Raw genomic sequence first — 23894 nt, forward strand, 5'->3', positions numbered from 1 at the left:
GAATGTCATCGTTCGTTTTAAGACGTATGACAATAAAACACTCTTGACATGACTCTTGAGACTAGGCAACCGTTTTCCTGAATACCTATGCTATTCCCACCATGGCTATCTGGATCTCTCCATTTCTAGCTATTTTAATTCTCCTTCTCTTTTACACCAACCTCTCTAACCCCAGGCTCCTCAATAGCCTATGAGGCTAAATGCAAACTAGGCAGAACAAATATCTCATATTTTGTTGCGTTGGTTGACAATCAAAAAGGTATGAACAATGAATTCTCCAAGCAGCTTTTTGTTCTCCACAATCACTTCCTAGCCTCTGACGCTATCTCCACTGTTTTCTTCTCCCACTTGACTCTTATCTGTCAATTAACCCCTCCTCACCTGTATCCACCTATTGTTTACTAGCTCTTACTCCACCCCTCACCTCATTTCTTTACACTAACTATTTCCCCTCTACTCATTCAGCGCAGAGGAAGGGTGTCAACCTGAAGCATTAACTGTTCGTTTCCATCCTGATTCTACAATGCCACCAGACAGCGAAGTTCCTCCAACAGCTCGCCATTTTTTCTACAGATTCCAGCATCTGCAGTCTCTGGTGCATCTAGATTAATGACATGTCTAGATATGTATGACATATTGTGTATAAAGAGTGTTTGATTAATTAAAACTAGTGGCAAAGCATTCAATTTGCTACTATACATTTTTGAAGGCAAAACTAACAAAAGAAAAACCAGCAAAAAAGAAAATACTGCATTCATACAATTCTTACCATACCTGCTAATTGATTCCGTCTCAATACTGATTAATTACCTTTAATATGTTGGTATACACAACAGTTAATTGTATTACACAAGGCATTGTGTGATGTTTACTTCCAACTTAGTGTCCTCCATAATGTTTGAGACAAAGACCCATCATTTATTTATTTGCCTCTGTACTCCACAATTTGAGATTTGTAATAGAAAAAAAAAATCACGTGGTTAGTGCATTGTCAGATTTTAATAAAGGCCATTTTTATACATTTTGGTTTCACCATGTCGAAATTACAGCAGTGTTTATACATAGTCCCCCAAATTCAGAGCACCATAATGTTTGGGTCACAGCAATGTCAAGTAGATGAAAATAGTCATGTTTAGTATTTTGCTGCATATTCTTTGCATGCAATGACTGCTTGAAGTCTGCGATTCACAGACATCACCAGTTGTTGGGTGTCTTCTCTGGTGATGCTCTGCCAGTCCTGTATTGTAGCCATCTATAGCTTATGCTTGTTTTGGGGGCTAGTCCCCTTCAGTTTTCTCTTCACCATATAAAAGTCATGCTCAAATTGGGTTCAGATCAGTTGATTGAATTGGCCACTCAAGAATTGACCATTTATTAGCTTTGAAAAACTCCTTTGTTGCTTTATCAGGATGATTGGGATTATTGTCTTACTGTAGAATGAACCGCCAGCCAATGAGTTTCGAGGCATTTGTTCGAAATTGAGCAGATAGAATGTGTCAAAACACTTCAGAATTCATTATGCTACTACCATCAGCAGTTGTATCATCAATGAAGATAAGTGAGCCAGTACCTTCAGCAGCCATACATGCCCAGGCCATAACACCCCCACTAGTTAAAACAAATGTAGGTCCCTTGCAGTCAGAAACAGGTGAGTTGATCATGGGGAACCAGGATATGGCGGACCAATTGAATAACTACTTTGGTTCCGTCTTCACTAAGGAAGACATAAATGATCTGCCGGAAATAGCAGGGGCCCGCGGGTCAAAGGAGGTGGAGGAATTGAGTGAAATCCAGGTTAGTCGGGAAGTGGTGTTGGGTAAATTGAATGGATTAAAGGCCGATAAATCCCCAGGGCCAGATAGGCTGCATCCCAGAGTACTTAAGGAAGTAGCTCCAGAAATAGTGGATGCATTAGTAATAATCTTTCAAAACTCCTTAGATTCTGGAGTAGTTCCAGAGGATTGGCGGGTAGCAAACGTAACCCCACTTTTTAAGAAGGGAGGGAGAGAGAAAACGGGGAATTACAGACCAGTTAGCCTAACATCGGTAGTGGGGAAACTGCTAGAGTCAGTTATTAAAGATGGGATAGCAGCACATTTAGAAAGTGGTGAAATCATTGGACAAAGTCAGCATGGATTTACGAAAGGTAAATCATGTCTGACGAATCTTATAGAATTTTTCGAGGATGTAACTAGTAGCGTGGATAGGGGAGAACCAGTGGATGTGGTGTATCTGGACTTCCAGAAGGCTTTCGACAAGGTCCCACATAAGAGATTAGTATACAAACTTAAAGCACATGGCATTGGGGGTTCAGTATTGATGTGGATAGAGAACTGGCTGGCAAACAGGAAGCAAAGAGTAGGAGTAAACGGGTCCTTTTCACAATGGCAGGCAGTGACTAGTGGGGTACCGCAAGGCTCAGTACTGGGACCCCAGCTATTTACAATATATATTAATGATCTGGATGAGGGAATTGAAGGCAATATCTCCAAGTTTGCGGATGACACTAAGCTGGGGGCAGTGTTAGGTGTGAGGAGGATGCTAGGAGACTGCAAGGTGACTTGGATAGGCTGGGTGAGTGGGCAAATGTTTGGCAGATGCAGTTTAATGTGGATAAATGTGAGGTTATCCATTTTGGTGGCAAAAAAACGGGAAAGCAGATTATTATCTAAACGGTGGCCGATTGGGAAAGGGGGAGATGCAGCGAGACCTGGGTGTCATGGTACACCAGTCATTGAAGGTAGGCATGCAGGTGCAGCAGGCAGTAAAGAAAGCGAATGGCATGTTGGCTTTCATAGCAAGAGGATTTGAGTATAGGAGCAGGGAGGTTCTACTGCAGTTGTATAGGGTCTTGGTGAGACCACACCTGGAGTATTGCGTGCAGTTTTGGTCTCCAAATCTGAGGAAGGACATTATTGCCATAGAGGGAGTGCAGAGAAGGTTCACCAGACTGATTCCTGGGATGTCAGGACTGTCTTATGAAGAAAGACTGGATAGACTTGGTTTATACTCTCTAGAGTTTAGGAGATTGAGAGGGGATCTTATAGAAACTTACAAAATTCTTAAGGGGTTGGACAGGCTAGATGCAGGAAGATTGTTTCCGATGTTGGGGAAGTCCAGGACAAGGGGTCACAGCTTAAGGATAAGGGGGAAATCCTTTAAAACCAAGATGAGGAGAACTTTTTTCACACAGAGAGTGGTGAATCTCTGGAACTCTCTGCCACAGAGGGTAGTTGAGGCCAGTTCATTGGCTATATTTAAGAGGGAGTTAGATGTGGCCCTTGTGGTCAAGGGGATCAGAGGGTATGGAGAAAAGGCAGGTACGGGATACTGAGTTGGATGATCAGCCATGATCATATTAAATGGCGGTGCAGGCTCGAAGGGCCGAATGGCCTACTCCTGCACCTAATTTCTATGTTTCTATGTTTCTATGTTTACCGTGTTTCACAAATGAGATGATATGCTTTGGATCTTGGGCAATTCCTTCTCTCCTCAATACTTTGCTTGCCAACACTCTGATATAAGTTAATCTTCGTTTCATCTGTCCACAAGACGTTTTTCCAGAACTGTGGTTGCTCTTTAAGTACTTCTTGGCATACAGTAACCTGGCAATCCTATTTTTGCAGCTAACTAGTCATTTGCATCTTGGAGTGTAGCCTCTGTATTTCTGTTCAAGTCTTCTGCGGACAGTGGTCATTGACAAATCCACACCCAACTCCTGAAGAGTGTTTCTGATCTGTCGAAGAGGTGTTTGGGGTTTTTCTTTATTATAGAGAGAATTCTTCTGTCATCAGCTGTGGAGGTCCTCCTTGCCCTGCCAGTCCCTTTGCGATTAGTAAGCTCCCCAGTGCTCTCTTTCTTCTTTATGATGTTCCAAACAGTTGATTTTGGTAAGCTGAGGGTTTGGCTGATGTCTGTAACAGTTTAATTCTTGTTTCTCAGTTTCATAATGGCTTCTTTGACTTTCATTGGCACAACTATGGTCCTCATGTTGATAAACAGTAATAAAATATTCCAAAGGTGATGGAAAGACTGGAGGAAAGACTAGGTGCCGAGAGCTCTCTCATACCTGCAGTAAGAAGGCATTTAAACACACCTGAGCAATTACAAACACCTGTGAAGCCATATGTCCCAAACAGTGGTGTCCTGAAATGGGGGGACTACATATAAATGCAGCTGTAATTTCCACATGGCGAAACCAAAATGTATAAAAATACCCTTTATTAAAATCTGACAATGTGCGCTTGAGCCACATGTGATTTGTTCTATTACAAATCTCAAATTGTGTACAGAGGCAAATAAATAAATGACGGGTCTTTGTCCCAAACATTATGGATGGCATTGTATTTCAATACTTTGCTAGCTTTTTAGCATTTGCCTAACTTTATCTGGATATTAATTGAATGTTGATTCAAAAAGAACCACTTGGAGTTGCTGCCACCTTAATAGCCAATTGAATTTTCAGACACAAGAACCCAGAAGCTAAGATCTATCAAATAAAATTGTTACATCTTGATATAGACTAAACCATATGCAGCAGTATATTAGATCTTACTGAATCAATGCTTAGTGCTTCAAGATCGTCTCAGAGCACTTAGCCAGAATAAAGTTTTTTAATAAAAGGTGATTCATGGATTTGGCAAGTTCTGTTCACTCTCACCTCGCTGTTCTCCTACAACATGGCAGGTTTTAAGCCCTGTCACCAATCTGGACTGGATACTGAAGTTAGAGATGGCTTTGCACAGCAAGCTGGCTCGAGAAGATCCGTTCTAGGTAACTATGGATTATTTTTTAGTCTGGGTTTTAGTCTATTCTTCCCCAACCCAGCTAATAAAAAAATCTACACAATTCAATTTCTAATGTTATATTTCCCCTGCACTATATTAATAAAAATGTTTCTATATACACGAGTCATTGTGAAGAGTTGCAATAATATTGACTGAACCAAAAAAGCCAACTTTTGGAATTGAACACAAGAAAAAGCTGCACAAAAATATTTATTTAGACAATTGGGTGTAAACCATCTCATACCCAAGTAAAGTCACAACTACCCAAAACCAGTCTCACAAACGGCCCCTAATACTTACTGCATTGAGTGAAATCAAGGAAAGCATGAAATTGAAGTAGTCACTGTTGAAAACATCTCTGTTTTTCATGAATTTCAGATTTTCATCTCGTACCATCTATTAAAGACAAAACAAAAAATTGCACTAGCAACAGCTACATGTAATTTGACATATTTCTGTTACTAATGCAGCTACTAATATGTGGTTTCATTACTGCAGCATCATAAAAATGTCCTTTTTCCAAGGAGGAAGTTGCCAGGACTTTAAGGCCTGAGCTACAGGGTGAGGTTGGGAAAGCTACAACTTTATTCCTTGGAGTGAAGAAGGATGAGGGGTGATCTCGTAGGGGTGTACCCGAGGGGAATCGGGTAAATAGAGGGGATTGGGTAAATAGACAGTCTTTTAACCAAAGTAGGAGAATCAAGAACCAGAGGTTTAGGGTGAGAGGGGAAAGAATTAATCAGAAACTGAGGGGCAACTTTTTCCACACGGATGGTAATGGGTGTGTGGAACGAACTGCCAGAGGAGGTAGTTGAGGCAGGTTCTATGCAAACATTTAAAAGGCATTTCGATCGGTAGATGAATAGGAATGGTTTAGAGCTATTTGGGCCAAGCAAAGGCAGATGGGACAAGTGTAGATGGGCCATTTTGGTCGGCATGGGCAAGCTGGGCCTTGCTGTATGACGAAGTAAATGTAGCTATTTTGAGACAATTTCTATTAACACCAGTTTACACAGAATAAGTTATTTACAAACCTCAACCCTCTTTCCCCTGCAAGGAAATTCCTTTGTTAAACCTGCATTATATTGTTGGTTTGTTTCTGGCATTAGCCAATTGAAGTACAGAAATATATTGGTTCTGCCTTTGCTATTCTTGAGGCAACAAATTCCAGACCCTTATCACAATTTGGGTGAAAATATTTCTGTCTTCTCCACTAATTGTATGAAATCCCTTTCCTATGGTTTTGGACCCTCTCTTAAGAGAAATAGGCCCATCCTATTTACTCTGTCTGGGCCTTTCATAATTATGGGCCCTCTTCACCTCTTCTGTTCCAAAGAAAATGCTCAGGTTTCTGAATCCTTCCTCATAGCTGGCAACATCTTTACAAATCATCTTCCTTGATGTATTGATGATTTGGTCATGAGATATACTTTGATACAAAAGCAATTATACTGCACAAGATACTTCATTAGTAATAAAGCACTTTGTAATAACTGAGATTTGTGAAAGTTCGATATAAAGGTGTATCCCTTTTATCTGCAGTTTAGGTGACCTCAAGTGAAATTTATGGAATTTTTCACTGTCTCAATCGGCACAACATAGTATCAATGAGCTGTTTCCAAACTGCTTAATTGCAGACTTAGCTGACTAAGATATCTTAGCTTTACTTTAGTTGAATATTATGATCAATTCAGCTTCTTACCTGGTAAATCCTGGCTGGCAATTTTTCAACAAAGAGTCCTTTCTTTTCTCCCTTCCTTACCAGTTTGGTCAACAATGAAAGGCGGTCATTGTTTGGTCTATGAGGACGAGGGGATGACTGGGGCGAAACTTCAGGTGAAGAGGGTGCAGATCTACCCAAACAACAGATTTTTTTTTCAGATATACAAAAGAGCAAGCAAATCAGCGAGCAATCAATAGCCTGCTTAATTTATATTCAGCAGACTATTTTTAAAAAAGTGTCTTCTATTTTGGAAAATAATGTCCATAAAACCATTAGAAAAACAGAAATGTTTCCGATGATGGAAATAAAAGAAAATGAGAGAAGAAAAAACAATTAAATTTCAGGTAGGTGACTATCCATTGGGATCCAGTGACGTACCAATGGAAGAGATAACAATGCACAAAAATCCACAGCATTTTGCAGAGCAGTTAGTTTAATAAACAAAGAATGCCCACCTGGGTATTTGGTACGGGCAACCTTTAAGAAACAAGGGTGTAAAATACTGAACTGAACTGGCAAAGGTGGATAGTAAATAGGCAAAGTTACAGAATGAATATTTAACAAACATTGTGGATTGTTCATTACTTACAAGGACAGATCCTCTGCCTCCTGCCGAACAACACTAACTCGACTTTTCTTTGGTAAAACTGGAGAGTTTTGGTCTAACATTCGCTGGTAAAATAACATGTAGGCATTCCAGTACCTGCGACGGACTTCAGGGTAAGGGTTTGCTGAAAAAGTAAAATTTAATCTTAATAAAAAGTTTTTACATTCATTTAACCTTTTTGTTTACTTTAAACATATTAGCTAAAATAAGTAAAAACACAAAATTATTTTTAAAAAATTACATTTAGGGATTAACATGATTTGCTTTGAGTTCTGCATAAAATAATTTAAGTCCATAGCAGGATATTGCTTGGTTTTGGAAATTTCAATATATTTCAATTCAATAAGATGCATTCACACAGCCAAAGATGGAATATGTAGTTCTTTCCAAATGATTCTATGCGATGAACCATTTTAAATCCCTGCCTCTTTGATAGTGAGCGAGCTTTCATAATGCTGTTAAGTTCAAGTTACATTTACATCACATGCACCAATTGGTACAGTGAGATTTGAGTTACCGTACAGCCATACAAATAAGAACACAATACACGATAAGAGTTCACGATAGATGAACATCCCCCACAGCAGAAACAACGTCCCACAGTGAGGGAAGGCCATAAAGTTCAGTCATCTTCCTCTTTGTTCACCCGTGGCCGGGGCCTTTGAGCCCTCCGCAGTTGCCACTACAGACAGCCCGATGTCCAGGCCCTCTCGCTGGGATGATTGGAACTCTGGCGTCGGAACAGATCGGCACACACTCGTGGCTTGGAGTTTCCCAAAACGGTTGCTTCCTACCAGAGACCGTGGCTTCCAAAGTCCACAGGCCAAGCTGGACGGAGATCCAACACTGGCAGCCTCTGGCAAGGAATCCCAGACGTCCACAATGTTATAGACAGCGCCGCCCGTGCTTAGATGCTCCGCAGACCACAGCTCTACGGTGTTAATCAGCAGGCCTAACACTCTGGAGCTCCAACACGGCAGTCCCCAGCAAGGCATCGTCCAGCATCGTGATGGTAATTCAGTGCTGTGCTGCTGCTGAAGCTCTGGCCGGTCTCCGGCAGGAAAGGCCGAGCCAATCCAGTTTGTAGGCTACGAGGGGTGGGGGGGGGAGACGAAGATGCGACTCGGAGAAAAGATGCATCTCCATCCAGGTAATGACTGGGAAAAGGTTTCCCCCTATTTCCCCCCACACATAACAAAGACTAAGAAACTTTTAAAACATAATTTTAGACACACTAAAAATAACAAAAACGGTGAAAGGACGGACAGCTGCTGGTGAGGCTGCCACACTCAATGGCGCCACCCGATGGTCAATTGGAGCATTCTATGATTTTGATCCAGCGAGGAGTAAGCAAAGTATTTGGAAGAGATGGTTCATTTCTTGACATATTGTCACGTATCAATCCAAGTATGTTGCTTTAGCAAAAAGGAAAAACTTATGACGGAAGTTAGCGGGTCAGACAGCATCTGCGGAGGCAGAGGGATAGTCAACATATTGGGTTTAAGCTCTGCATCAACTGAGTGCCGAGTTCCTCCACCAGCTTGTTTTTTTTGCTCCAGATTACAACATCTGTGGTCTCTTGTGTTTCCAAATATGTTGCTGTCTGGGTTTTGTTGTATGGGCAATTTTATAAAACTGAAATTCTCGACAATCATCAAGCAGTTCCACTTTTAACCACACGATGGAGATGGAAACTGATTAGCTAAAGCTAGTTTAACCCCGACACTTTCTCAAAATGGTCCTATGACTGAAAAGATTGGTCTCATACAAACACAACAATGATTCCAATGACTGGGTGGTATTTATTAATCGCCATTTCAACTTTGTTTGGGATCCTTGATGGCCTGATGTCATTATCCTGTCCATTCTTTTCTTAAACAGATAAATTGACTATTTATATTTAACCACCATATACTGGAGGGAAACCTGTGTTTCTGCAGTTGAAATAGAACTAATGTTGGCATTCAGATAGGAAACAGGAGTAATTGTGTTACTTGATCTAGCTTTGCCATTGCGTAAAATTGAAATTACCAGTTAACAGAGCAAAATTGTTATGGCAACAGAAAATCTTCAAGATGAGGTGGCTCTCCTTTTTTGGTTATTGGGCGATTCCCTACGCATGAATGTATAAACAAGGTAGGCAGAACTGAAGAAAGTGAAAAAAGGAAATAGTTCCAGGCGTCAACCCTCTATACTTCCTGCAATTGAAAGTCAGACTCTGGTCAAATCATTAATTCTACCAACTGAGAGCAAAATACCTTTGACATTTATATTTCTTTCTGGTATAAAGCCTTTCACTCTCACTTCAGCTTTTTTCCCCCCACTCTTTTCCTTCAAAGGATTCTAATAGAGCTCAGTGATCTACTTCATTTATGTCTCTTGAACATGTTTTGGGCTTTGACCACAGTGGTCCAAAGCTATCCCATCTCCAATCTGCCACAATATTGAATACCTAATCATCTGTCAAAGAGACTGCAGATGCTTAAATCTTGATCAAAATCAAACTGCTGAAAAAATTCAGCAGGTCAGGCAACATCTGTCACCAGTCTGAAGAAACCTGAAACATCTGTCCATTTCCCTCCACAGATGCTGCCTGACCCGCCGAGTATTGCCAATGATTGGTTTTGTGCACGATTTGTCAGAACAAACTGGTTTCTGCGTTTTATACCTCTCATTATCTGTCTTTCATGGATAAACTAGAACATAGATCTTCTTCTTCTTGCGTATGGCGTGCACAGCCTAAAGTTGTAGGACAACTTGTTCTATTTGATCTTATTTGATTGTGCACGCCGGGTTGATTGCATTCGTCGAAACAGGGCGGACCACGTGAAGGTTGCAATCTCCCATCCCAGAATATAGATAAAGTTTGTGTTTCGGAGGTGGCCGACTGGGAGCTCTGGGCCGCAGGCTGTGCTCGCCCAGTCCCAACGTTGGCGTTCCGACCATCACGACCAGAGGGCTTGAACATTGGTCCATCCGTAACGCCAGGGCCCCAACCATGGGTGAACAAGGGAGGAGGAGGAGGAGGACTGTCTGAACTGTATTGCCTTCCGCCACAGTGAAGAATTCTGTGGTGGATGTCTGTGTTGAATTATGTTGTGTATTATGTCCTTTTTTCTAAATTGTAATGCTGCATGGTAAATTTATTTCACTGTACCTTATGGTGCATGTGACAAATATATTTGAACTTAAACTATCTTGTCTTTCTTTCACTGCTGGTCAGGCAAAAGTCTCCATTAAACAGAATTGTTGGTTTACAAAATAATAAACTCAAAATCGTACAGGTTCCCCAGTAACTTACATTGATCATACACTTTAGGTCTGTACTCTCCACCAAAACATTCAAACTCCAATGTCTCATCGTTTAGATCGAACTCATCTACCACCGTGTCATTGAACTTGTACCATTTCCCTTTGCCACCAGCCCTGCAGAATCAAAAAGTTGAAAGTGAGCCCAGAAACAAAGCCACATTCTCCACATTACTTACACTTCTAATGTTGTTACCTTTCACAATTCCTAATTTTATAGTTTTCAGTTAACATCAAAACAATAAATCTCAACTTCATTTTTCACCCACCTTCTGTCCTTGATGAACGAGTAATAGTGTCCAGCATGTGCCTGACCACTATGAACAATCACTCCAACCAGCTCATAGTTTTCAGTTGGGGCACCTTTCTTTCTTGGAGAGCCACCACCCACGTGATCACCTGCTTTGCCATTTTCCCCATGTTCAGAAGAGTGTTCTTGCCGTGCCATTCCAGACACCGTGTAGGGCTCCATGTTTAGAAGCCAAGGAAACTAGAGAAAACAAATGGATTGAAATGTGGGATAACTAATCACACGTGTACAAATTATAAAGACATCAGTGGGAATGAGCACCATCATTCAACGGACAAACGTATATACTCAACGAGCAGTAACTCAAATTGGACCAGAACATCTGGATCAGTGGTAAGCTGCCTCGTCCTACTGATGGCCTTGACATATAGAAAAGTAATGAACCTTTCTTTGTGGATTGCTGGCCTTTTGATTCCAAATGTGGGAGTTGCTATATGACTTTGAGGCCTTGTCATGTTCCCAGTCATTTGACAGCAAAAGGCAGTAGACATGGTGCAGAAGATCTGGGGAGTAGGACGGGGTCAGACCAATCATGGCCCACAGAGATGTGAAAGATTTGGCCAGTTAGTGAAGTCAGACACCCATGTGATGCCAACTACAAATGTTCTTGCCAAGTTTAACATCGTGGAAGCAGGGATGTTTCCTTTAAATAGACTGTTTAGAATCACATGTCACGTTCTCAGAATAAGGGGCTGGCTGTTAAAGAAAACTAAAATTAAAATAAACCACCAAGATAGTTTAACAATTAAGGCAAACTTCATTTTTAAAATGTAAATTACCTTATACTTCTCCTTTGCAACCATTATTTTTCATTCAACACATGGGGTTGGTCCATGTATCAGCTCCATCTTGGTGCAGTTCATGGGGCTTATTTTTCAGCAATATCAACTGGGGAATTCAGCAAGTTCATGTCTCAGCACACTGGAGTACAGCACTGGGGAAAAAGGCCAGAAACTTCCTGATACTTTGGAAGGGATTGATAGGAAAGCCTTTGACAGACATGGGCAAAATGTCAGCAGTTGGGACTAGTGTGATCAGCATGAGCAAATTGAGCTGAAGGGTCTGTTTCCATGCTGTATCTTGGAGGGGGTGCTTTATGTTAAGTAAGAACTGCCAATATTTCCTGATGTTTTTCAGACAAATGACTTTCAATAATATCAAAGCAATCGTCAACTTTGTGCTCGGTTTGATAATAAGTTGGTCTTTGTTTGAAATGTTGTTACATGAATATGTAGGCACGGTTTTCAATTTCACAATGAGTTGAGGGTGATGAAGGAAAGGACCGATGGTCAATCTCCAACGAGGAATATTTACAATAGACAGATGAATAAATTCCTAGTTCACCACGAAAAGGGGAACTAAACACTTTTGGAAAAGTTTTATGTTATCTGATTCATAGCAGGTATCAGTCATGACCAACTTAAAACTTGAGCAAGACACTGTTCAGAACAACTATCAGTTTAAGTTGGTGGGGTGGACTGCACCAACTGCATTTTACATGCTGACTATAAAAAATAATATACAACAGGTATTGTAGAATAACAATGCTTCATAATATTTAGTAAACACAAATATGTAGTTCATCAGCATACACCAACATTTGTAATAGATGTTTGCAAAGTCTCTGGCCAATGCCGTAAAAACAAATGGCCAGAGATAGTAATCCATCCCTTTCTTCACATATGTCTATACCACAGATTCACCCAAGATACAATTGTTCATCTAGAAACCCAATAGACAATAGACGCAGGAGTAGGCCATTCAGCCCATCGAGCCAGCTGATCATCCCCAATCAGTACCCCGTTCCTACCTTCTCCCCATATCCCCCGACTCTGCTATTTTTAAGCCCCATCTAGCTCTCTCTTGAAAGCATCCAGAGAACCTGCCTCCCTCTGAGGTAGAGAATTCCAGACTCACCACTCTCTGTGGGAAAAAGTGTTTCCTCGTCTCCGTTCTAAATGGCTTTCTCCTTATTCTTAATCCCAATCTAGTTCATTACTAATTTTGGATTTAACTAAACCAATTTTCAATATCTTGCGTAAAAAATACTTTGAATGTTATGGCAGAAAAGTTAAAAATAACTATTTATGTCAGGGCACTCTGACTTGCGAAAATGGAAAACGAGCCAATGGTCAGTGCAAATTATATCCAGTTTGCAGATAACAGCTGAAACAAGTGGCAACTTACAAGTAGTAATAATAAAAATTAACCAGAAACAAAAATATATGTGTCAGATTGCCTCATGATTTTGCTCATTTAATTAATATGGTTTGCTCAAGAATACCAACTTTAATCTCCTCCCAACCATAAAGAATCAGCACTAGGTATTAATTGCATATTTACCCGTATTTGTTCATCATACTTGATAGATCGCCCACTCTCCCAGTCAAACCCAAATCTCATTAAATGGATGACTAACACACTTGGTAGAGATTTGATGCACATCCGCTTCACTGTCGTCCTCTGGAAGATAAAGCACAACAGTTTAGAAGCATTACACTAACAATGGAGGGAAATACAAATCCATAAAATATCAGTAAGTTTCAACTCATCACTCTCCTCTTCAATTATCCCCATTACTTTGTTTGTCCTTTCCACAGACATTAACTGAGACCTGTTGTCCAGAGACCAAGACAGAGTTCAATTCTCACCACAGTACGGGTGAATGAAATCCATCTGATAAACGGTCTTCTACCCAAAATATTAATTGTTTTTCTTTTCATAGATATTGCCTAAGTTGCTGAGCTTCCAGCAATTTTATTTGTTATGTTTTTGATGGGACGAGTCTAATTAATAATCTAGAATAAAAGATAATAATCTGGAATAGAAAGCTAATATTTATAAATGGTGACTATGAAACATCCAAATTGCTTTAAAAATAATTCACCTGGTAGAGCGGCATCCTTCAAAGCAAGAAATTGTCACGCTTTGCTGATATGGTCTTTGTGATCCCAAACCACCAAGTGCTGGGTCTTAATATGGGCTCTGAAATGACCTGATGACCCACTCTTTAGCAGGATGAACAGGAATGGGCAATAAATGCTGGCCTTGCCAACAATAGCCAGATACAGAAAAATGAAAAAGAACAAAGCTCTCTGGTTAGTCTAACCAATAAACTCTAATGCCAAAACATACATTGCTGGGACGTGAATTTCAGATACATTTCACACCATATCCAAATTTGAACTTCATACTTTTGCTTACATTCAATGCAATAACCTCCACACGTGGGAAACATCAGTCTAAACTTATTAAGGCAGCCGGCTTTAATGTCCCTGTTAACACCTCACCTTCTCTTTACACTTCTCACAGTAGTATGCATTGCCTCCTTCAAGAACCTCGCCTCTTACAAACTGATCCAGTGATATTTCCAAGCTTTGGCATGATGTTACTCCCAGGTTCAGGGCCATGAATGCTTCCTCACGTTCATATCTAAGGGGAAAGAAAAAATGTATCCAAGGTCATAGTTAGCTGACATTTGCTCCAACGTTGACAAATGTTGGGGATTTACCTTAAGGGAAATTTTCTAACTGTAATTGATGTATAAATTCAAGGTGACATCCAATCAGGAGCTACTGAGATTTAAGAGTGCTATACAGCATGGAAACAGATCTTTTAGCTCAACTCGTCCATGCTGACCAAGTTGCTTCACTGAGCTGGTCACATTGACTTTGCCCGTACTCATCCTTTCAAACCTTTCATGTACCAGACTGATTCCTGGGATGGTAGGACTTTCATATGAAGAAAGACTGGTTAGACTCAGCTTGTACTTGCTAGAATTTAGAAGATTGAGGGGGGGGGGATCTTATAGAAACTTACAAAATTCTTAAGGGGTTGGACAGTCTAGATGCAGGAAGATTATTCCCGATGTTGGCAAAGTCCAGAACAAGGGGTCACAGTTTAAGGATAAGAGGGAAGTCTTTTAGGACCGAGATGAGAAAATCATTTTTTACACAGAGAGTGGTGAATCTGTGGAATTCTCTGCCACAGAAGGTAGTTGAGGCCAGTTCATTGGCTATATTTAAGAGGGAGTTAGATGTGGCCCTTGTGGCCAAAGGGATCAGGGAGTATGGAGAGAAGGGGGATATGGGATACTGAGTTGGATGATCAGCCATGATCGTATTGAATGGCAGGCTCGAAGGGCCGAATGGCCTACTCCTGCACGTATTTTCTATGTTTCTATGTTTACCTACTAAAGTGTATTTTCTGGTTTACATTACATGTACCCACCACCCCATGTGGGGAGAAAGTTGCCCCTCTATGGAAGTTGACAACATGGACTTCAGTAAGGTCTTTGCAAGATCTCACGTGGATAACAACTCGAGAAGCTTAAAGTACATGGGATCCACTGTGATTTGGTAGTCTGGATTTTGAACTGGTTTACCCATAGAAGGAGTGTAGCGGTGGAAAGGTGTAATTCTGACTCGAGGTCTGTGAACGGTAGCGTTGCACAGGGATCGGCGCTAGGATCTCTATTGTTTGTGATATATACAAATGTCTTGGACGAAATGTAGATGGAGTTGCAAGCAGTGTAGGAAGCAAGTCTAGGATGCAGCAGGATACAGATTTAGTTACAGATCTGGACAAATAATTGGCAGATAAAATTTAATCCAGGCAAGTGTGAGATGTTGCATTTTAGGAGGTCAACTGTAAGAGGATGATGCAGTTAATGGCAGGACCCTTACCAGCATTGATATACAGACAGTTCTTGGGTCCAAGCATTTAGAGTGGCAAAGGATGTGGTAAATTATTCCTTTATCATAACATTGAGTTTTAGAGGTCATGCTGCAGCTTTATAAAACCGTAGGTTTAATTGGATAGAAAAGTTAAGAGGTTCAATTGCATTCAAAATATTGTACCAAATTCCAACCGTTTGTCAAGAGTGTTGGTCATTTTATTGTCAATTGAAGAGTACAATGTAAACTGCATCATGGAATTAAAACTTATGCCACACTGGTTCAAATATTCTGTGAAAGCCTAAAGAAAACCTATTAATGCTGTTACTACACACGGTGCCTCAGGAAGGCCATCAGCATCCACAAAGACTCCTCAAACCTTGTAATGGACTGTTCGAACTCCTACCTTCTGACAGACGTTACAAGGCCTTCTACGCCCGCACCTCCAGGCTGAGGAACAGCTTCTTCCCCAGAGAACTAGCTGCTCTGAACCGGCCCTGCTGAGTGCCCCCCACCCCCATGAACTGTCTCCCTTGGATGGTCACATCGCACATCGACCCGGCAGACACATTTGCACTTTAGACTGTTTTACTGTTCTTTTTATAAATCATGTTTCTCAGGGTATCTAAATCTGAATTTTATTAGTTGTTTACGTTATGACATCGGATGGAAGCTGCATACCGAATTCCGTTGCACATATGTGCAATGACAATAAAATATATTATTATTATCATTACTACCCTCTTCCAAGAACCTTTCAAAATTACAGAAAAAAGGCAGAAGAATTAATAATCAGACAGGCGGCAGCTAGCTCCTGCTCACAGATTTGCTGTAGGCAGGCAGGGCAGAAGGAGGAGCCAAAATCTTATAGATGTTGAATATTCCTGTGCGCAGGTCTCTTCCCCAGTTAGTCTTTATCTATATAGTGCCTTTGCACAAAAGTCTGAAAAGATGTTCCTTACCTCAAAACAAAGAAGTCAATGAAGCATTTTTTTTTTTTTTTAATTTTTTTTTTTTTTTTTTTTTTTTTAAGTACAATAATTTCCTCTTCCTCGCTTTAAATAAACTTAAGATCAAGTTCCAAACTCTTTTCTATATAAAATCTTTAATTAGTTATTGTACTTACAGTTACTTAAAAGACAGTTGTTTAACTATGTGAGAAAATACTACTGACCTGTGAGGACAATCTTTGCAGATCTTCTGGTCAGAAAAAATACCCTGGAAAGTGTTCTTAAAAAACTGTTCACGTCCAAGTTTCTATCGAGAGAGAGAGAAGAAAATTGAAATTTTTCGTTGTGCACACAAAAGATGGAGAATGTATATATGGCTCTCGCAAGTCTGGTGTACTTACCTTAAGATGCTCATCCAGCTGATCTATCAGACTGGTAAAAAACTCATATGCATCTTGTTGCTCACGGACGTACAGCTCCTTGTTCCACATTTTAAAAATCTGAGGATATGACAAGAATGTATCCAAAGAATTAAAAATATTTGTTGAAGAATTGTCTGGACACCCTTTATCCCATCATGCTATGGATTGACAATCTTTCCTCTCAGTCTTGACCCAATTTACACCTTTTGCCTCAACAGATGTTGTTGACCCGCTAAGTTCCTCCAGCATTCCTTTTTTTTTTGTTCTTTGGACAATCAGTTAATTGGTCAATTATGTTTGTACTATCTAATACTGAGAAGCCAGAAGATACAAGTTTTCAAATCACTTCCTATGCAGGGCTGACGTAGATTAACAGCTGAAATTCCCATCAAATTTCTTTCCTCAAGGACGCCCGGAGATTACTAACTCAGTAATGGAACAAGGACAGAGGAGTAGGCAGAAAAGAATTGACTCATTTTTGGAAGGACACACACACACACACACAGTTAATTTTATGTGAAGGTGTACACAAACATCCATAATGGGAAAAAAAGTGATTACTGGTGAGACTTGTGCATTGCTTGTCAACAGCACTCTTCTGCCATTTGTGCACTACAGGTGCACAACCTTTTATCCGAAAGCCTTGGGACCAGACACTTGTCGGATTTCGGACATTTTCGGATTTCCGAATGGAAGATTTTTAGCGTAGATTAGGTAGGTAGCGCGGGCGGCTTGAAAAGTCTGGAGCGGCTGCCTCCTCCCCGGAGACCGGGGAATCATTGTAAATCATTGCATAAATGTTAGTCAGTTAGTTTGGAGGGATTTTATGTGGGGTGGGGGGGGTGAAGGGAGAAACTTTAATTCTTAGTCCCCTACCTGGTCGGAGAGGCGGGGAGCGGGCAATGCTTACCGGGTTTTCAAATCACTGTCCTATGCTGGGGGCTGCGGGCTGACGTAGATTAACAGCTGAAATTCCCATCAAATTTCTTTCCTCAAGGACGCCCGGAGATTACTAACTCAGTAATGGAACAAGGACAGAGGAGTAGGCAGAAAAGAATTGACTCATTTTTGGAAGGACACACACACACACACACAGTTAATTTTATGTGAAGGTGTACACAAACATCCATAATGGGAAAAAAAGTGATTACTGGTGAGACTTGTGCATTGCTTGTCAACAGCACTCTTCTGCCATTTGTGCACTGCTATTTTTATAACTCAGTAGAACATCAGAAAGAGTAGAATATCAATGCAATGGGATAGAGCTTTCCGTGACAATTTGAAGAAACAGACAGATTTCAAGCCAAACTGGTTACAGCAAAGTGACAGGATGTGGATGGGGTCCTTGTTTGTAGTATTTTGGATCCATAATTTCTTGAGGAGCGGGCACAATCAGGGTGAATGGCACCGCAATATCAAAGAACCGGAGTCAAAGACGGTAAAAACTAAAGTTTGGACAGCAGGCACTGAGTGCTGACAAGAATATGGGGGAAACAACGGTTTTGATAATTGGTCATGCAACATCCAGACATTTCAAGGTTGAGATAAGATACAATGCAAATACAGATTTATTTATATCAAAATTATTTTTGATTTCATTTGTTTTGCCTGCTATAAATCTACAGATGATTCGGCAATCCAATTAGCACTGTTCATCTCGTCATTAAAATTCATATTCAAGTCAGTACCTTTTCTCAGTGTCAAATCAATATTCCCAACTGAGTCTAATGCACATTTACTGTTTTGGCAACGGCCACAAATCAATTGCTTTTTTGAGAACAATTACACCATTACATTAGGTTATAAACTTCATTAATTTCCCCAAATATTTTAACCGTTTTGGCACACATAACTACTATTGCACCCATCATAAAGTTTGGCACCTGCGCATTCTGAATTCAAAGGAACATGAAAATAGCATTTTCTCAATGTCTTCAAAACCCTTAAGGTAGGCTTCACCTTTTTCTGATTATCATTGTTGTGCCAATAAACATCTTAAAAGTTTTCACGAAACAAATTTCAAACGTATTTTACCAAATAAAATATGCTGTGAATTAAATACAATTCCTTATCATCCTCAAGGTTCTAACCTTCCAGAAGGTCTCCGGGACATAATATTGCAGTTTACTTTCCATCAGGTGCCCAAAGAGGGATTGAACTTGATAAAACACATTTTCCTCTGGATTCTCATCATCATCATCATCTACTGACAACATTGCCTACAAGGAAGTGAAAAGAAAGTGAGAAAAATCAAAATTTGCCTACTGTACAGTACTAAATTAACAAGAGAGCAGTGCATATTCCCTATTTTTATTATTCATTAAGGATGTAGGTGTTTCTGCTAAAATGGATTAGATCATAAGACAAAGGAGCAGAATTAGGCCATTTGGCCCATCAAGCCTGCTCCAGCATTCAACTAAGGCTGATCTATCTTTCCCTCTCAACCCCATTCTCCTGCCTTCTCCCCAAAACCTTTGATGTCTTTACTAATCAAGAACCTATAAATCTCAGCTTTAAAAATACCCAATGATTTGGCCTCCACAGCCACCTGCAGCAATGAATTCCACAGATTCACCACCCTCTGGCTAAAGAAATCCCTCCTCTGGCTAAAGAAATCCTTCCTCATCGCCACTCTAAAGTTACATCCTTTTATTCTGGTCCTGATGTCTCCCACTACTGGAAACATCCTCTACACATCTACTCTATCTAGGCCTTTCATTATCTGGTAGGTTTCAATGAGAATCATCCTCATCCTTCTAAAGTCCAGCGAGTACACGACCCAAAGCAAAAAAGAGAATGTGGATTTTTTTTTTGGAACTAAATTGCTAAGGAAGACCATGAGGGATGGTAGTGGCAATCATAAATCATAGTCCCCTTATACTCAAGGAAAATGTCCCAGTTAGTTTTCATCAACTGTTTGCTATCCATCCATTGAAACTAAGAATGGCACACAGCGCAGAGACTGCAAAATAAACAAGGTAAAACAATAACATTAAAAAAAATGACATTACCTCTGGCAACCCAGGCTGCATGTAAAGTTGTTGAAACACTGCATTCATGTAACATGTAGCCCCTCCATTCTTCAATCCAACAAACCCGGATATGGCACGACTGTCAACAGGTGGCAAGTACTAAATGCAAAGATCAAGCGTTATCAAGCGTAAATTAAATCTGCATCAATTCAGTCATAATCAAATATTCATGTAAATGGAGATCAACCCAAGTACAATATCATAAAAACGAGTGAAAATAGCAGATAAAACATGTGCTAAATGTATGTAAAGACATCTTGGATAAAAGCTAATCCTTGGTTAGGAAGTAAGACTTTCATTAGAAAATCTTAAAAAGACAATTTGAGAATAAATGAAGGCAATGCTAAAAAAATGCAACAAGTTCAAAGCAACAACATTTCTAAAATGTTAAAATTCTTTTCTGATGGCAAATACAATTAATGAGATTCACAAATGTAAACGGAGCAAAATTGAAGGGAGAGAGTCTGCAAGGACTTAAACACAAAATCAATCCCAAGCTATTGCCATCCAATTTTCATCAATTATTAGAACATTTAAAAAAATTTTTTAAAACATCCCCTGCTTTAATGAGAAACTGCATGATGTATCCAGGGGCAGGTATTTACAAATTTGTAAAAAGGCAACTGAGGTGTTATTGTTTTAAAATGAGGTGTACAATATTCCTTTTTTGTACCTTCCGAAATTTTTGATAGTGACAAATGATAATGTAATTATGGCAATACACCTTGTACATTAAGACCATAAAACATAGGAGCAGAATTAGGCAATTGAACCTCTCTCTCAGCCCTATTCTCCTGCCCTCACTGTATCCTTTGGTGCCCTTTAATCAATCAACCACCCATCTCTGCTTTAAAAATGCCCAATGACGTGGCCTCCACTGCAACTGAAGCTATGATTTCCACAGATTCGCCACCCCCTGGTTCAAGAAATTCCTCATTTTTAGCCAGATGAGCAGGTGCTTAAATAGGCATCATCTATATGGGGACCATCTTCAGTCACAACTGCACATGGTCAAGAGCTCTCACAGCTAGCAGCATCTGGCAGACAATGAGTGAATTGCTGTCATAAAGTAATTGAAACCAACCTGAATCAGTATTTCACTTACCTCAAATTCCTTTGTAAGTGCAGGGTCAAATTGGTGGTGCATGGAAAGCAGCTCATTGGAGATCAGCTGGAGGTTACTCAAAGAGCTGTCTGCCAACATGACCAGAACTTCATAAGCAGCTAGACGACTGTTAACTGTACTGCACCTAAAAGAAAATAAGAAGGGTTGGATCAGACTTAAATTTCAGGCAAAATCCAGACTGGTAGACAGGACAACACCACAACAAATTAGAATAAGCTGCCTTATTATAACCAGGGTTTAAAATAATTAATCACACGTACTTTGGATGGAAATCCTGTTGACTAATAGAGCAGCTCCCAGCTGGACTGCTGCTGCTCAAGATAATTTTTGAGGCACGGAACAGGAAATCTTCCATCAGTTGCTTGATTAATGATGGTCCTGAACAAAATTAAAAACATTTGGTAAGATCGAAATCATTTCACCTCGGGTCTCATTTCAAAAACCAACGCAATTCCTCAATTAGTAATGAAATTCAGAGAAACACAAGAGATTGCAGGTGATGGATACTGGAATTAAATTAAAAAAAACACTGCTAGAGGAAGTCAGCAGGTCAAGCAGCATCTTTGGTGGTGGGGGGGGGGGGGGGGGGGGGGGGGGGGGGGGGGGGGGGGGGGGGGGGGAGAAGCGTAGGGGGTTGAAGGAATTTATGCTTTGGGTTGAGACCCTGCATCAGGGCAGAGTGGAGAGGTAAGACAGCAAGTATAAAAATCAGAGGGGTGAGACGTAGGCCAGTAGGTGATAGGTGAACTGAGAAGGAGTGAAGGATAATCGACAGAGGAACCAGATAAGGAGAGTTTGAGGGCTGGATACGGGACGCAGGTGGGTGACAGGTGAAACAGATAAGGAAAAAAACCACATGAAGCAAGGTCAGGCAAAGTAAATAAGTCAATCGTGATTTGACAATGGTCAAAGCTGTAAAAACAATAATGTTTCTAACATCTGCAAATATTCAATAAATCCCAACACACTCAAATGAAATAATCTTTTAAATAATGAGAAATTAATGAACACAGTACACTCAAAAATGCTCAAATAAAAATAATTACATTTAAAAATAAGAATACTGATTTTTATTACTAATGGCCAATCCCCCTCATTAAAATCAATAGAAACTAACTTTACTGTGCAGACCTCGACTGTGCACAGGTTGTTTCTACCAATTCACTACTGTAGGTTGTGGAGACTGTTACTTCGTGAGGTGCAGGTATATTTCAAAGGATGGCAGCAAGGTTGGGACATACAAATGTATGAACATCTGCATGGATATCCCAAATTAATGAAGGACCACCTCAGCTTGGAGTCCCATAACAAATGACAGCTCACATCATTGCAATAACAACCTTGAACAGTTCTTCAAAAAGGAATTGGGAGGCTTTAAAAGCAAAAGGTGTACTTTGCGAACCATGATAGATTTCAATGGCAAACTCTTTGTTTAATGGTAGCATAAGCATAGTTACTTGCCCTTTATTCGTGACAAAAAACTTTCCTCAAGATACACAATGTAAACGAATTTTAACATTTACTTGCATTTTACATCATAAAACTAAGTAACAGCAGGCTATTTTTATTATCAGAAATGCAATAACCATAAAGCTTTGCCTTGGAAATATACTCATCAAATGTGTATTACATTACCATCTACTGGCAAAAGAATCATACTGCACAAATATCTGCCAGTTACAAAATGTGCAACAATACATAAAAGTGGAACTTTCCATACATTGGATGTGGGCAACTAGAGAAGGCCTGCAGGTAATTAAGGAAGGTTAATTTCACCGCAATAACATTTTTCTCCCTTTGCCTTAGGCACTTACATCAAAATTCCATGTAACTCACAAAATAAGCATCTCACCATTCCAAAGCACCAGTATCCATTATCGTATTTCATTAGGAATTAATAGCAGAAAATTATTATTACCCTTTGTTAACCAGATTACCCAACTGGGTTTAAAAAACAATCCTGATGCTGTTTAGTTCCCTACTCAAAAGTCATGGGAAAAATTACAGCACATCCCATTCTATACAGTCAGAGTAGACCATTACTCACAATTTATGCACAAAATGCTGTTTCAGATGGCCCCACATGGACCAATTCAACACAAGAACGGAACTGCAGCCAATAATTATTTTCCAACTTTGGCCTTGTAGTCTCCCATGTTTTATTCTAACCTGGTACAAGATACATAACAATAGGGCAACAATGTTCACTCTGTCTCCCTCCGTCAAGAATGAAAGTAAACCCACTGAGCACCTGGTCTTTAGATTTGAGTACCTGACATAGTTGACAATCTTTTACATGGCAAAAAGGTGAAGTGCTAAACTAGCAACATTTAGTTGAGCAGTGTTCTTTGGCAGTATTTCTTCCCATTGCTTCTTGACTATATCAAGTCATTGAATGAGAACGTTACTGTAAAACTAGAGGTAGGAACAATACAGATGTTGCTAAGTGTGGGGGAGGAGCGAGGAAAGGGGATAATACCTCCAGCAAAACACAGACAGAAATATCAGAACTGCTACTTTGTTCATTATATCAAAATCAGTTTGCTAAAAAAAAAAGTTGCACAAGTTGCTGCAAAGATGAATTAAAATTACCAAGCAATTCCTTTTCTGGCCCACTCAGTGACAGTAGAGTTTTGATAAGACGCAGATGTCCAGCAAGCAAAACGTTATCCGACTCGCTTGTCTCCGATTCTGCAGTCCACGTAGGCTCAAAGTTATCAAGCCAGTTAACCTCATCTTCCAACATGGCAGCAGGGCTAATATTAAGCTGTTCCATTTCAGAAGCTTTATAAAAAAAAGTTTAACATTAATGATCATTGCTGAAAAATAGAAATGTGCCTTGTCTTGAGATCACATACCACAACTGGGTAAAACATAACTTCTGGATAACATATCCCAAAGTCATCCCGAGCATAAGAGGAACAAGTAACCATACCCCTCTCCCAATCTATG

General features: G+C 40.1%; 1 protein-coding gene across 2 annotated transcripts in view; it reads right to left on the reverse strand.

Moving 5' to 3' along the window:
• The window catches only part of usp24 (ubiquitin specific peptidase 24), a 135675-nt gene that overhangs the window by 36537 nt on the left and 75244 nt on the right, over positions 1-23894 (reverse strand). For both annotated transcript variants that reach the window (XM_055641602.1, XM_055641600.1), the window contains 14 exons: positions 23535-23726; positions 21203-21320; positions 20922-21066; positions 19796-19915; positions 18875-19003; positions 16764-16862; positions 16587-16669; positions 14027-14168; positions 13080-13199; positions 10696-10916; positions 10419-10543; positions 7100-7241; positions 6490-6640; positions 5088-5183 (listed from right to left, as the gene is read on the reverse strand). In XM_055641602.1, coding sequence (XP_055497577.1) covers positions 5088-5183; positions 6490-6640; positions 7100-7241; positions 10419-10543; positions 10696-10916; positions 13080-13199; positions 14027-14168; positions 16587-16669; positions 16764-16862; positions 18875-19003; positions 19796-19915; positions 20922-21066; positions 21203-21320; positions 23535-23726 — 1883 coding nt within the window. The remainder of the gene's footprint in view (positions 1-5087; positions 5184-6489; positions 6641-7099; positions 7242-10418; positions 10544-10695; positions 10917-13079; positions 13200-14026; positions 14169-16586; positions 16670-16763; positions 16863-18874; positions 19004-19795; positions 19916-20921; positions 21067-21202; positions 21321-23534; positions 23727-23894) is intronic.

This window comes from Leucoraja erinacea, chromosome 10 (assembly GCF_028641065.1).
Source record: "Leucoraja erinacea ecotype New England chromosome 10, Leri_hhj_1, whole genome shotgun sequence".
Taxonomy (NCBI): Eukaryota; Metazoa; Chordata; class Chondrichthyes; order Rajiformes; family Rajidae; genus Leucoraja; species Leucoraja erinaceus.